The following is a 14,188-nucleotide window of genomic DNA, read 5'->3' as shown; positions in this document are numbered from 1 at the left end:
TAAGTTGTGCTCAAGCTTAATCGGGTTCCGAAAGCTTTCTGAAATGCACCCCAAAACCTCAAAGTAAAACGAAGATCTCTATCAGAGACTATAGTAGCAGGTACACCATGAAGTCCCACAATCTCCTTTATGTATAACCGGGTTAGCTCCTCAAGGGTGTAAGTCATCCGAATGGGTAAAAAGGGAGCTGACTTCGTCAGTCGGTTCACAATCACCCAGACAGCATCAAAATCGGCCCTAGTCCTTGGCAATCCCGAACAAAGTCCATCGCAATGCTTTTCCACTTCCATTGCGGAACATCTAAAGGTTGCAATGTCCCAGAAGGTCTTTGGTGTTTGATCTTCACCTTCTGACAGGTTAAACACTTTGAAACATATTCCGCCACATCATTCTTCATACTCGGCCACCCAAACATCGCCTTTAGATCATGGTACATCTTAGTACTCCCCAGATGAATAGAGAATCCGCTTTTGTGTACTTCCTTTAAGATATCTTACCGCAAAGTGTCAACATCCGGCACAATGATCCTACTCTTGAATATCCATAACCCATCTTGATCCTCCGACACTTTCCACTATTTCCTTTGCTCAATAGCTGGTAACACCTTAGATAACGCGTCATCTTTTTCATGGGCCTTTAGGAGTTCGGATTTAAAATCACTTGAGATCTATAATCGACTCAAACACAGAGTTACAGACTCTCGAATTCCTTGAGTAACTCCTCTTCTCGAAGCATCATCCAAGAAGCATACAATGACTTCCGACTCAACGCATCCGCCACGACATTTGCCTTTCCCAGATGGTAATTCAACTAAAAGTCGTAGTCCTTCAGTAATTCCATCCACCTCCTCTACCACATATTAAGTTCTTTCTGATCAAAGAGATATTTCAAGCTCTTGTGATTAGAGAAAACTTGAAACTTAACTCCATAGAGGTAATGCCTCCACACCTTCAGCACAAACACAACCGCAGCAAGCTCCAAATCATGCGTAGGGTAATTAACTTCATGAGGTCTCAACTAACGTGAGGCGTACGACACCACATTACAATGCTGCATCAGCACGCATCGTAGTCCCTTTAGTAAGGCATCACAGTACACTTTGAATGACTCATTTGGCTCAGGTAACACCAACACAGGCGCGGTGGTCAACTTTTGCTTCAATGCCTAAAAGCTCTATTCACACTCAGGAGTCCAAACAAATAGTGCGTCTTTGCGGGTTAATCTTGTCAATGGCAACGCTATCTGAGAAAAGCCCTTGATGAATCTTTGGTAATAGCCAGCTAAGCCCAGAAAACTCCTTATCTCAGTTACTGAGGTTGGTCGCCCCCAATTCATTACCGCCTCCACCTTAGATGAGTCTACCACTATCCTTTGTTTACTCACCACGTGACCCAGAAACTCCACCTCACTCTTCCAGAATTCACATTTAGATAGTTTTGCATAGAGTTTCTTTTCCTTTAGTATCTGCAACATAGTCCTCAAGTGTTCTGCATGCTCTTCTTCAGTCTTGGAATAAATCAGTATGTCATCAATGAAGACAACAACGAATTTATCTAGAAATGGACGAAAATCTCTGTTCATATAATCCATAAATACTGCAGGAACATTTGTCAACCCAAAAGACATTACAGTGTACTCGTAATAACCATAACGAGTCCTGAAAGCGGTTTTAGGGATATCTTCACCCCTCACCCTTATCTGGTGATAATCGGATCACAAATCGATCTTGGAGAAAATCCCAGCTCCTTGTAACTGGTCCATGAGATCATCAATCCTCAGCAGTGGGTATTTATTCTTTATCGTGACCTTGTTCAGCTGCCTGTAATCCACACAGAGCCGCATACTCTCGTCTTTCTTCTTTACCAGTAACACTGGTGCACCCTACGAGGAAACACTTGGTCGGATAAAGTTCTTACCCAACAGATCCTTTAACTGAGACTTTAGCTTGGCTATTTCTAGCGGTGACATCCTATAAGGAGCACTCGAGATTGGTCCAGCCCCAGCCACCAACTCAATAGCAAACTCAACCTCTCGGTTAGGTGAAAATTCATCAATATCGTCGGGAAACACCTCCGGAAACTCACACACAACTGAAATTTGTTCCGATCTTTGATCATCACCTGAACAATTCAGTACCAGAATAATTCACCATCATAGAATTCAAGTAATAACTATTCAATACAACCGGTCCTTCTGTATCTTCAACACTAACCCACTAGCTTTTTCAAATGCAATGAATGAATGTGTTGCTCCCGACGGTAACTGATTATCGGCGAGGGTTATACCATTGGATTGTGTCCGACGATAAATCCAGTGGTAATATGGTTATCGACGGATTATTTTTGTTATTCTGCTTATAAATCTGAAAGTATTCAACATTTTTCTTGTAGTAAACCATGAACCAGTCCCATAATCTCTACTGCATTCCATTCTCCTTGTCCTTTTGGGATGTGCACTTGGAAACGCACTCTTGGTCCCCCTTGTTTCCTTTGAATTTTTTTGGAATCTTGATGAAGTTAGAGGGCCCGATATCATTGTGATGATCTCCACTTTTAAATCCTGAATTAGTATTTGTGGATGGAATCCTCAAGAAATGTTAGAATGGAAGTTCCACTTCCTGACGAGTACCAAATAAATGATTACTGAAATCTAGATTTTGAGCTTAAAAATTCATTTTTCGACTCATTTCTAGAGTTGAATGCCCCCTCAAAAATTATTTTTGATCTAATCCTGAGGAATTAATAGAAGAGGTTGTCTTTTAGACCTTTCAACTAATCGATACGACCTCGGATAGCAGCTTTTGCTAAAACTCTAGTAGTTTCTTGAAAACTCGCTTCGAATATGAAACTTTGGGTATTCAAAGATGTTTTTATTATTCCCAATAATAGAGCTCGGTAACAAATTACTTCTTCTAAGGCACGTCCCGCTCGTTTAGCTCGAAACAATCCAATTAGCTCGTTGGGTGAAAAAATATTAGACATTCCATCTTCTGAAACCAATACTTTTGATGTTATTTGGCGTACGATAATCTCAATATGTGTCCATCTTGTTGTTGGTCATTTGCCACAACGACGCTAATGCTATGAGAGAATATCTGAAATTAAGGTGATTTAGATTTGGATGTGAGGTCTAAACTACTTTGAATAAAGATTTCAAGTTATATACCAAAAGAGTGAAGTTGTCCAATGTCATTCTTAAATAGATGATGATGAAAAGTATTTACAAGCAACTCTGATATTTAAATTAACAAAATTTTTAAGTAAGTTTAAGTAAATTGAAATTAATAAATACTTAAATTTATTGGAGTATTTATAAAACTAGGTGATCACTAAACCATATCGCTCATGAGTTTGATCACTTATAGTAATGGACAGTTATTCTCCAATATTTGAGTAGTTATTCTACATTGGAATAGCAGATGAGTTGTGGATAAATATCTCAGACAAGATCTTTTTTATCACCAGTCAAGTTATTTGTGTCCCAAATAGGTCGGTCAAGTGGTCCATGCAAACAACTGACATATTCTCTATGAAACTGTTAGACTTTTTTAAATCTCCTGTGAAATTGATAGTTTATTTGAGCCATAACTTTATTTATTCTTAGGCAAGGGTATAACCATTATTATTATTAAAATTTTAAGACTATTTCTTCAAAAGAATACATGTATTCAATTTTTCTGTAATTTATTTTTAGTTATGAAATTATTTTTTTAACAGTTGCAATAACACATTTTTAATAATGTATATTTAGATTTAAATGGACCAAAAAGTACCTTTTGCCAAATTTCTATACAATGGAAAAGAGAAACATTATTACTTGGATAAACTCTCTACGTTAATAAATTATTGTAAGGAATTATGCAAATACTTGATGGGTAGTTACTTTTTATATTAGGATGGTTAACTAACATTTCTTTTACTATTTCATGTTACTATTGTTTCAACTGAATTAATTATACATGTGATGATGATCTTGATTAAATTTTTAAAAGATTACATAATCATTTTAAAACTTCATTTCACTACTACTAATCATATCTTCTTGTTCTATGTATAATTCATTAATGAACATTGTTAGGAACTAAAAAAGTATTAGTAAAAAATCAGCCAAAATACTTGATGAGAGTTCATTTTCAAGGTGTGCTTAAGAAAGTCACCAATCTCGAAGGACGTCGATCTTTCTGCTCTTACTCATTATACACATAAATTTAGTGGTACAGACATTACTGAGATATCATCACAAACTCCCGATCTGATAAAGATAGTTCCAACTGGGAGCGGAAGCGATCGGAGGAGTGGGTCGTGGCGGGGAGGCATCGAGAACTTGACGGTGAGAGAGAGGTCTGTATGTGTGATTGTTGGAGGTGTGTAGGTTAATGTGAGAGAAGAAGAAAGTTTTTATAAGTTTTAATTAAATTTACTTAATCAATTTAAAATTTTTAAAATTTTAAATTTAAAAAATTTAAATTTAATATTAATATAAATTAATGTGGTTTTGTTTAGTTTTTAGCTGGTAACTCTTGGTTTCATATAATTTTTCCTTCGTTAATTATAATTTTTTTAACAAATAGGGTCAATCATAGCTCATAAGTTTAGAGAATGTCATAATTTTAGAAAGATAATATTTTAAGAGAAACAAGAGAATCAGAAAAATAACACACAGCATAATTATAGCAGCGTAGAAATGATATGGGGTGAATATATCAAAATAACAGAAGAATAACACACAGCATAATTATAGCAGCGAGGAAATGATATGGGGTGAATATATAGAAATAACATAAAAATAACACAGCATAATTATAGCAGCGCGAAAATGATATGGGGTGAATATAAGTCAATAAAAGAAGTTTTTAAAAGAAAATTATAAGGGCTTCCCAAAAGGCATTGCAATTTGTATGGAGTAGTGTTGTCGGTAGAAAATGTGGAATGTATGTGTTCATGAAATTTTTAATTTCAGTAATTGAGGATAATTAGTCAATTACCCACACAAAAGTAGTGTACACAAACTAATTCCTTCATTCATACACATTTTTTTTAAAGTACAATTCTTTCAAATTAATTAAAATACAAATGCCTGTTCAGTAACTTATTATTACTACCTCTTCATCAATTCAACAGCACTCCAATCCACGGTGACAAAAGCATTAATTCCCATATGTTGTTGTTTTACTCTCTAAATTTTAATATGTTGCTTATTTGTTCAGTTGAAAAATCTTCAGTTCGTTTTCTATTATCTTACCTTCTCCTATTCTTGCTTCCAAAAAGAAGAGTCAAATAGAAAAGGAAACGGAAGAAGAAACCCCAAGCGAGCGTTATCCAAAGGCAGTTCCACTTGCTCAGCTGCGTCACACCCTGCTGCTTCAGCACATCTGCTCCGGTAATCACGCACGTGGAACTCGTGATGTTAATCCCCAGCGTCTTGCTCATACTCTTCAGCAGCTCCACTTTCAACGCCTCCGGCACCTCCATCAGCGGCGTGCTGTCGAACATCTGCGTCCCTCTAACAAAGCATCTTGGCGGATTCAGATCGAACTCGTTCTGCAACACTCCCTCGTACGGGTACTTCACCAGAGATATGTAGTGAAACCATATCCAGTACGGTGGGATTCTGTCCCTGCTGATGAAGAATCCACTGAAGAGTAAAAAGTACGCTAGAATTGCAACCACCACCGTGAAGCCAAGCATCACGTGAGAAACCACGCCGGAGAGGAACGTCACGAAGGAGCTCCCCGCCCAGAAGCTAGCCACAATGGTGAGGAAGTAGAAGAGGAAGCCACTGGTGCCGCCGGCGAGTCCCACCGCCCAGAAGGTGGTGGCGGCAAAGGCGAAGGAGAGGAAGACTAAAGAAGGGACGGAGATGATGGAGTGAGCGAGGACGTAGGAGGAGCGGCGGTAGGCGTTGTAGGCAGTTTCTCTCATAAAGATGTAGCGTTCTTGGAGGAAGACGGGGATGGCTTCAGCGCAGGTGTAGAAGGTGGTGGACATAGCGAATGCGAAGAACCCTAACCGCTCCTGAACGCCCTTGGGAGAGTTATCGAGGTGGTAAAACATGGTGGCGAGGATGGCACCAGTCACTAGTACTGCACCCAAGCGGATCCCGAATAATTCGGGCATCCTCCGTGAGTTTGTTAGAGACCGTTTTGCTATAACCGCCATCTCGATCCAGAGTGGATTCGCGAACTTGTGGACTGATGATGCTGCTGCGAGTTGGTTGGAGTCGTTACTGGTACTGGTGCCAGCTGGCGCCCCTGAGACGAGTTTACCCCTGGAAATGCTTGCGCTGATTGCGTCCTTCAGGGACACTTTCGGTATTCCGCTTATGGTTTTCTCGGAAATTCTCTTGTTCTTGAGTTGCCACTGTTTATTGAAGTCCACGAGGCCTTTTGTGCCGCCGGGAGCTTCTTCCAGCTCGCGGATTAAGTCAAGAGCGAACTCCGTGCGGTTCTCGTTCTCCGGTATGGGGTGGCCGAACTCTGAGAAGAACGGCGGGAGGCTCGCTGGAGAGCCGCTGAATACGGTTTGGCCGTGGGACAGGAAGATCAGGCGGTCGAGGAGGCCGAGGATGCGGTAGCTTGGTTGGTGGATTGACATGATTACGATGCTCCCGCTCTGTGCGATTCGCTGAAGCACCTTCACTACCATGAAGGCGCTGGTGGAGTCAAGGCCGGAGGTTGGCTCGTCGAGGAAGAGGACAATCGGATCGTGGATAATGTCTATCCCGATGGAGACGCGTCGGCGCTCACCTCCGGAGACGCCGCGGTGGCCTTCATCGCCGATGACGGTGGTGGCGGCGTTGCGGAGGCCGAGCTGGTCGATGAGGGCGTGAACGCGAGCCTTCTTCTTGGACCTGGATAGGGAGCGAGGGAGGCGGAACTCGGCGGAGAACATTAGGGTTTCCTCCACGGTGAGCATGGGGAAGAGGAGGTCGTCCTGCATGACGTAAGCGGAGATAACCTTCAACATCCTGGACTCCAAAACGTCTCCGTTTAGCGTTATACTTCCCTTGAGGCTCTCCTTGGAGATCCGGTCTGCAAGGGCGTCGATCAAGGTAGACTTCCCGGAGCCACTGGCTCCGAGTACCGCCATGATCTCGCCGTCCCTCGCCTCACCGGAGATATCATTTAGGAGAATCTTGGTGGCGGCGTTATCGGTTTTTGCGTCCGTTGCGTCGTTCTCCGGCAGCAAGTCATGGTTTGAGGTGAAGCATGGAGACAGGATCATCTTGCGACGGACCTTAACACTGTAGGTTAAGTTGGCGAAGGAGAGAACAAAAGGGTGAGAGGAGTTAGGAGTAGAATTGAGATCGAGAACATGTTGTGTTGGTGCGTTAGGGTTGTCGTTTTGAGCATCTTCTACGTGTTTGAGGAGCTCGCCGAGGGTGGGGGAGAAACCGGTTCGGCTTCGGATTCGGGTTGCGGTTGGGTTGGGGAGTTGGACGAGTTCCATGGATTGGTTGAAGAAAGGGAGCATAGTTGGTTGTGTTGTTGGGTCAGACATTTTGTGTGTTAATGTTTAGTTAGAGTGAGAGTAGTGATGAAGAGTCTTGGGGTGGTTTTATAGTAGCTAGCTAAAGGAACTTACATGATTGCATGGGTCATGGGACAAAGAAGAATAGAGTGTTATATATACATATACATATATATACCATGTAATTAAGAAGGGAAGGGTTTGAGTGAGTCTGAGTGTGAGAATGAGATTGAAATGTTTATGCTTTATGTTATTTGGTGGCTGTAGGTAGTGTACTATATATGGTTGCTTAGTTTTAGAAGTTGGAATTTTTAATCCTTGCTGGTGAGGGGAGTTGTGACAACCCTGCTAGCTCTTTATGACCTTATGGCTTAGCATATCTTGATGCATGCTTTTCTACCATGCCTCAACTAGACTTGTAATCACTCACTTATTTGCTTGTTTAGGACATAATTATACATAGGCGGTTACTACAATAAAAATTTTATAATTGTCTTTATGTAAAAATATTTTTTTTTATTCTTGAATGATAAATTATATGATTAAATTTTGATATTTATAAAAATATTACTTTTATTTAAAATGTTAAATAAATAAGTTACACTTTTAAATAAAATATTTTTATAAAAAAATATTTTGACATCTTCATTTCAGTAATTACTTTATATATGTACATGATGAAGTGTGGAAATCATATTAACTTGAGTACTTGACACACTATGAGCGTCAACATTTGCAAATTGCTTAATATGACAAAAGAAATTGCAAAGCTACTAATCAATTTTCCGAATACATTATGATTTATGATATTATTGCATTATTATATATAATAAATGCAGTAAAGAAGACAAAAAGACAGAATTTTTCATCAATTATTCTTATGCTTTTTCACATGGCATCCCTCAGTTGTGACAATTGACGCATATAGTAGAAGCCCAGCCCCCAGTTCTGAAGGAGCTTGGTAAGGTGTCAATGTCGGGAAACAAAAATAAAAAAATAAAAATCTACAACACATCCAATATTACTCTTTCTTCTCCATGTTAGCAAAATCGCTAATTGGATACACATGATTTGTTATACATTTTAATTCTGAAAGCGTGGAGTGATCAAAGTCTCAACCAAAAAGTTATTGAGAAACTATTCTAACATGGTATGCGTCAATTTTTTATTTATGTAAATTCTTAAAATCTAGCTCGTTTGATATGTTGGTTATGGCAAATTTGTAATAATCAACATAGTCAAAGTGTCGTAACATAATAAACTGGGTGCAGTCAACTGCTTAAGTTTGGTAGAGAGTAATGTTAGAAGGCAGCAACATTTGTGATTGGTAGCCATCAATTAACTATCAATAATGATTTGATGGTGTGAGATTTTATTCAATAGTTCACTTTTTTCTGTTAGTTACATACTGGTCAAAATGTAATAAAATTGTTGACTCTTAAACTTTTCTATTGGTAAATTGTTTGTTAAATAATCTATGTACTCAAATTCATAGTGGTCACCAAACACACCCTCAAATTCATATTTTTCCTTCGCTACGTTTTCGTTTCTTCACGAAACCCAAATCGCTAATATAATGATTCTCTTGATGTTAGTACGTGGCTGAACCTCATTGGATGAGAAATTTAGAATTTTTCTAATTCTTTCTACGCAAGTAACTTAATCAAGTATATACGGTTTTTAGGTTTGGGCGTTATATCTAGATGTAGAGAGGAGAGGGGAATCGCTGTATCTACCATCTACTTGAGAAAAAGAGTTTCGTTTGATAGCAATATTAGAAATTATATATATATTGGTATTGTGTTAAAAATTTGATATACTTGATGAGCTTCAAATAACTGAACTTTTTTATTCATTGATAAAGAACGTTTGCAAAAAGTATTTTTCATACTGCAATCCAAAATAAAAATAAACGCAGCCCAATTGACAATTCTTGGGTAAACAATGGCTCACACAGAGAAATATTTTAGGTGAAATATAATCTTATAATAATCAAAGTTTTGAAAATTAGATCGATTCAAACAGTTTTAGTTTTTAATTTATTGGTTTATTAATTCAACCAGTTTAACCGTAATTCAATTAAAATAATTGTTTTATAATAAAATAATAATAAAATATAAATAAGTGCATCAATTGCCATTAATTCAGAAGCATATTCTATTGCAAAATTTAATATCTTTTAATGTGCAGAAAATAGAGGTATAGATTAATAAAAAAAATAGTTTAATTAGTTACTTGTTATATTATTATTAAAAATTCTTTTCAATTTTTTACAATTTTTCAACACCCATGGCACTGCAGTTTTTTACTTCAACAAGGTTGCCAATATAAATAATAAAGGAAGTTTCAGTAATTAAAATGAAGTACTTGCAAACTCAAATAGTAATAATTTATTCTGGACAAAAAGAGATTATAAACAATTGATTCCGTAAAAATTCAATGAATAAACAAACAAACAAATTACAATAATATGCGATACCAAAAACAAATGATGAAATAATGAAGGATTTTTCTCTTTAACTCTATTCCGTATTCAAGTTTGTGGGGACTAGAATCCATCAACAAAATAGCTGTTAGAATAGTTTTCCTTCTTAACTTTTATATATCTCAAACAATTTCTTACAAAATAAAAATTGAGTATAAAATAGGGTCTTAAAACAAAAACAAAACAACACTCAGAAATCAATCACCTCTTTCAAACATGACCTTAAACAAAATTAGAACACTCACAGAGCCAAAAAACAAGAACAATCAACATAACATACTAAACAGAGCCAGAAATAAAAAATAATCAACAACTAAAATTAAAATACAGCAATAAATAATCACCTTAAATTCTATAATCAATAAATCTATTAACAAAAATTTAAAAACAACAGATTCAAAAGTTAAAAAACACTAAAACAGCAACAGCAACATAATAAGTGGCACAACATTCAGAAATAAAAAACAAATCAACATAGTATAAAAGGAAAAAGTGAAAAACACAGTGCCACTAACATTTGACGGAAAGCAGAACGGTGAAGAGACGATGGCGAGCAGCAAGACGACGGCAACACGACGGCGAGCACCTCGAAGCCTCGAATAGAGAAGCCACGGATGGATGGATGATGTGCCGATTTAGAATAGAGCCTGGGTTTCGGAAAGGAGGAAGGAGGAGGCTGCGGATTCGCCGATAGCCATGCACAGTAGCGACGGAACCGAATTCAAAAACTAGGGTTTGGTTTGGCTATAAATTCTCAAATATATCCAATGGTAACCAATTTACCGTCGAAAACAATCTGACGGTATAAATTCCGCCGCACTGTCGGATTTATTTCATCCAATAGAAATTACTGTCGGATTTTGCGATGGATTACCATCTCAGAAAACAAATTGGTTATCGTCGAATGTTTTCGACGATAATGTTGGCGCCAAAGTATGTTTTTACGTGCCAAGTTGCCGTTAGATTATTCCTACGATAATGCCATTTTTTTAATTTGAAATAAATGGTCAATTTTAACTTTAAATTTAATTTGTTTCACACCATTAGTGGTCAATTCATAAATAATGAAGAATTTTTATTTAAAATAAATAAATAATATAATGTGCAAATTAAATAAAATTTAAGTACACCAAATAAATGTATGAAACAATAAAACAAAAACTTAATATTTACAAATATAAGTAGTCGTTGTCGTTGTCAGTCCTGTGGCCCTGAGTCGGTGGTGCAGGAGGCAGTGATGATGCCCATGTGCCACCAGCGCTACTGCTGCCACCAACAGGATCGATGCTAGTGGCGGGCCTAGTACACCTCCATCTGAGCCTCCATATGCTACATCTGCTTCAGCGACTCCCTAAACTCCAGCCTGATGTCACGGTAAATTTTAGAAAGTTAGATTTAACGGTATTTGTATAGTTTTCTAGAGTATTTGAGAATGTTCTAAATGGTTCTGGAACATTATAGAATGTCTTAGAAGGTCCCGGAATATCCTAGAGAGTTCTAGAAGACTCTGGAAGGTCATAGAGTATTCTAGAAGAGTGTGGATGTATATAGGAGTATGAATAGTAGTATAGAAGAATCTAGAAGTATTTAGAAAATTGTGGTAGGATAGATACTTGTAATGAAAGTTCTAGATGATTAATCTAGATCGTTGATTAGATTTAATCATAACCATCCATTGAAGAGGTGGATGACTATAAATAAGGGGTGAGAGTTAGAGTGAGTCATGTGTGAGTGATTTGTAACAAACACTTGAGCAATAAAGTGTTCTTTCCACGAAATCTTCTTTTCTCTTGTGTTCTTTTGTATCCTTAGCTTTCTTGCTAAGTATTGAGGGTTAGGCTGACTTGGTCTTAACTCAAGAGGTTGAGTAAGTCCGAGTGTCGGCATGGTAACGTTGGAGTGTGTCCAAGGACGTGACACTGAGCTCATCCGTAGATGTCACACGGGTGAGGATCTCCTAATACCTCTCCCAATAGTCATTAAACTCATGAATCCTACTGCTAACGTCCAACGCTAAATCTGATGATACTCAATATTTTTCTTGTAGTGTTATCTGAAAACTGTGATTTGGGCATGAACGTGAGGTTCAAGCTCCTTTTAGGGTTATGTCCGACGTTTTCTGGTGCTAAGGTGCTGCCATCCAATGTCTTATTGAAGGTGGGGGGTGGTGCAAGGACTCCAATGCTTAAGTGTGTGTTGGATTGGCATTTCTCAAACTAGAGTTTGAATGAAAGTAATTTATAGAATGGGTAGAAGTGAGTTTGTGTCAACATGATTTATGTTTGGCAAATCTATACCAAAATTGATTTTGTTAAAATAAATATTATTTGGATAATATTAATTAAAATCACTTTTAGATAGATAATTACTAAAAAGGACATGACATTAAATTATAATGTTAAATTTTTATGCATGTTTAATTCTTTTGATACTTTTTTTAGTATGGTTTTTATATAGTATTATTTTAGTACTCCTTTTTAGTATGCTATAATTTATTATTATTATTATTATTATCAATGTTAAACAAAAAAAGTTAACAAAAAATAAAAATAATAAATAATAAAAAGAGAGCTCATATAAAAAGAAATAATAAGAATTTTATAAATAAAACAATAACATGTATAAAGGGTAAGATTGGTAGAAGAAAAATAAATATTTTGAGTCAATGGTTGAACGCCAGTTAGTGAAATACAGAAGTTAAAAATTGTTGCTTCCTATAAAGGTGGTTTTGAGTACAAAATCACTTCTACGTTCGTAAGGAGAAAAAATAGCCAAACCAAAAATTAAAGCTTTCAAAAAGTTTGAACGTACTTTCCCCTTCTAAATGCCAAAACAAATATACCCTAAGTTAGCAAGATATTTAGGCAGGTTTTTTATGTATATCAGAGTTCGAAGAATACCTAGGGATGTCAAGTATTTATCTTCGTAGGTGGTGATCTAATAACCACTTTATAAAATGGTTCCACCTTTAATGGTAGATAATTCTTTTCTTTTATTAGGGAGGTTGTTGAGATCTCCTTTATAGATGAGTAGAAGATATTGTAGGAGTTAGTTACTTATTTAAATAAGTGGGGCTAGGCCCATGTCATAGTGTTTGATCTCTATGAGGTCGGGTAGCACTACAAGAAAAAACAATATTTGTAACAAAAAAAAATTGTTACAAAAAATCAAAATTTTGAAACAAAAGGATTTTGTAACCAAAAAAGTGGCCGTTGCAGTATGTCCCGTTACAAAAAGTTTTTGTAACAAAAAACGGAACTGTTATAATTCAAAGTGTTATTTTGTAACAATTTTTTCTGATACAAAAAACCAAAAGTTGTTACAAAAGTGATAACAAATAGATCTTCAAAATATTTTTGGTAACAATATATTTTTTCGTATCATAAAATTTTGTTACAAAATATAACTTGATTTTGTAAGATTTTTTTTTCTTTAGTTACAAAATACTATTTATTTTGTAATAATTTTTTTAAATACAAATTACACACATAATTTACCAAATTATATTAGTTTTTTAATTAATTAATATATTAACTAATTTACTCAACAAGTCAACATTTATATAATATATAATAACATAGATAATTCAAATATCTTTCATTTAACTAAGATTGTTTTATAAATCTTTAACATATAAACTTTAAAGTACAAACTAACAAGACATATTGAAGAACCCTAATGAACTAGATAGATATATAGGACAAGAAAAATAAAAAATTATAAATCTCCAAAATATAAACTACAAATTACAAATTCCATCATGTTCATTCAGTTCCTTTCTCATGGAGAATCTTCTAATAAGTGCCACACACCTGAAAAGACCACCAACCAGAAAACACTAGTTTAAGAAACAAGATTTGTTTTTCTTTAAAAATGCACTGGAGAAATAAAAAACTATACTCATATTATTCAATAATGAATACGAACTCTAAAATTCTTACCATGTCTTTCCTAACCCCCATGACTTCTAGTAACTCATTTTGTCCAGTATTAGAATGACAATATGCTCTATATTACTACTTAATAAATCACCTCAAAGCCAATTGCATGATAAATTAATAGTTACGAATACCTTTCTGCATATGGGTGTATATATAGAGTAATAAACATAAATTGATACAACTCTTCCATTAGTTCCATGACTAGATGGCCATGGGCTAGAATGAGTACTTATAATTTCTTGCTCTTCACCATCTGCCTGAGCTGAAATATTCTGCCAAACAAGTAATAGACA

The 14,188-nt window shown here is 36.3% G+C and overlaps 1 protein-coding gene across 1 annotated transcript; it reads right to left on the bottom strand.

Moving 5' to 3' along the window:
- Positions 1-4,935: 4,935 nt before the first annotated feature.
- Positions 4,936-7,810, bottom strand: LOC107493618 (ABC transporter G family member 20). Its single transcript, XM_016114687.3, has one exon. The coding sequence runs from the start codon at positions 7,497-7,499 to the stop codon at positions 5,238-5,240; it is 2,262 nt and encodes a 753-aa protein (XP_015970173.1). The 5' UTR covers positions 7,500-7,810; the 3' UTR covers positions 4,936-5,237.
- Between the last annotated feature and the right edge of the window lie 6,378 nt (positions 7,811-14,188).

The sequence above is a fragment of the Arachis duranensis genome, chromosome 6, assembly GCF_000817695.3.
Source record: "Arachis duranensis cultivar V14167 chromosome 6, aradu.V14167.gnm2.J7QH, whole genome shotgun sequence".
Classification (NCBI taxonomy): domain Eukaryota; kingdom Viridiplantae; phylum Streptophyta; class Magnoliopsida; order Fabales; family Fabaceae; genus Arachis; species Arachis duranensis.
This window is presented reverse-complemented; position numbering and strand designations above follow the sequence as displayed.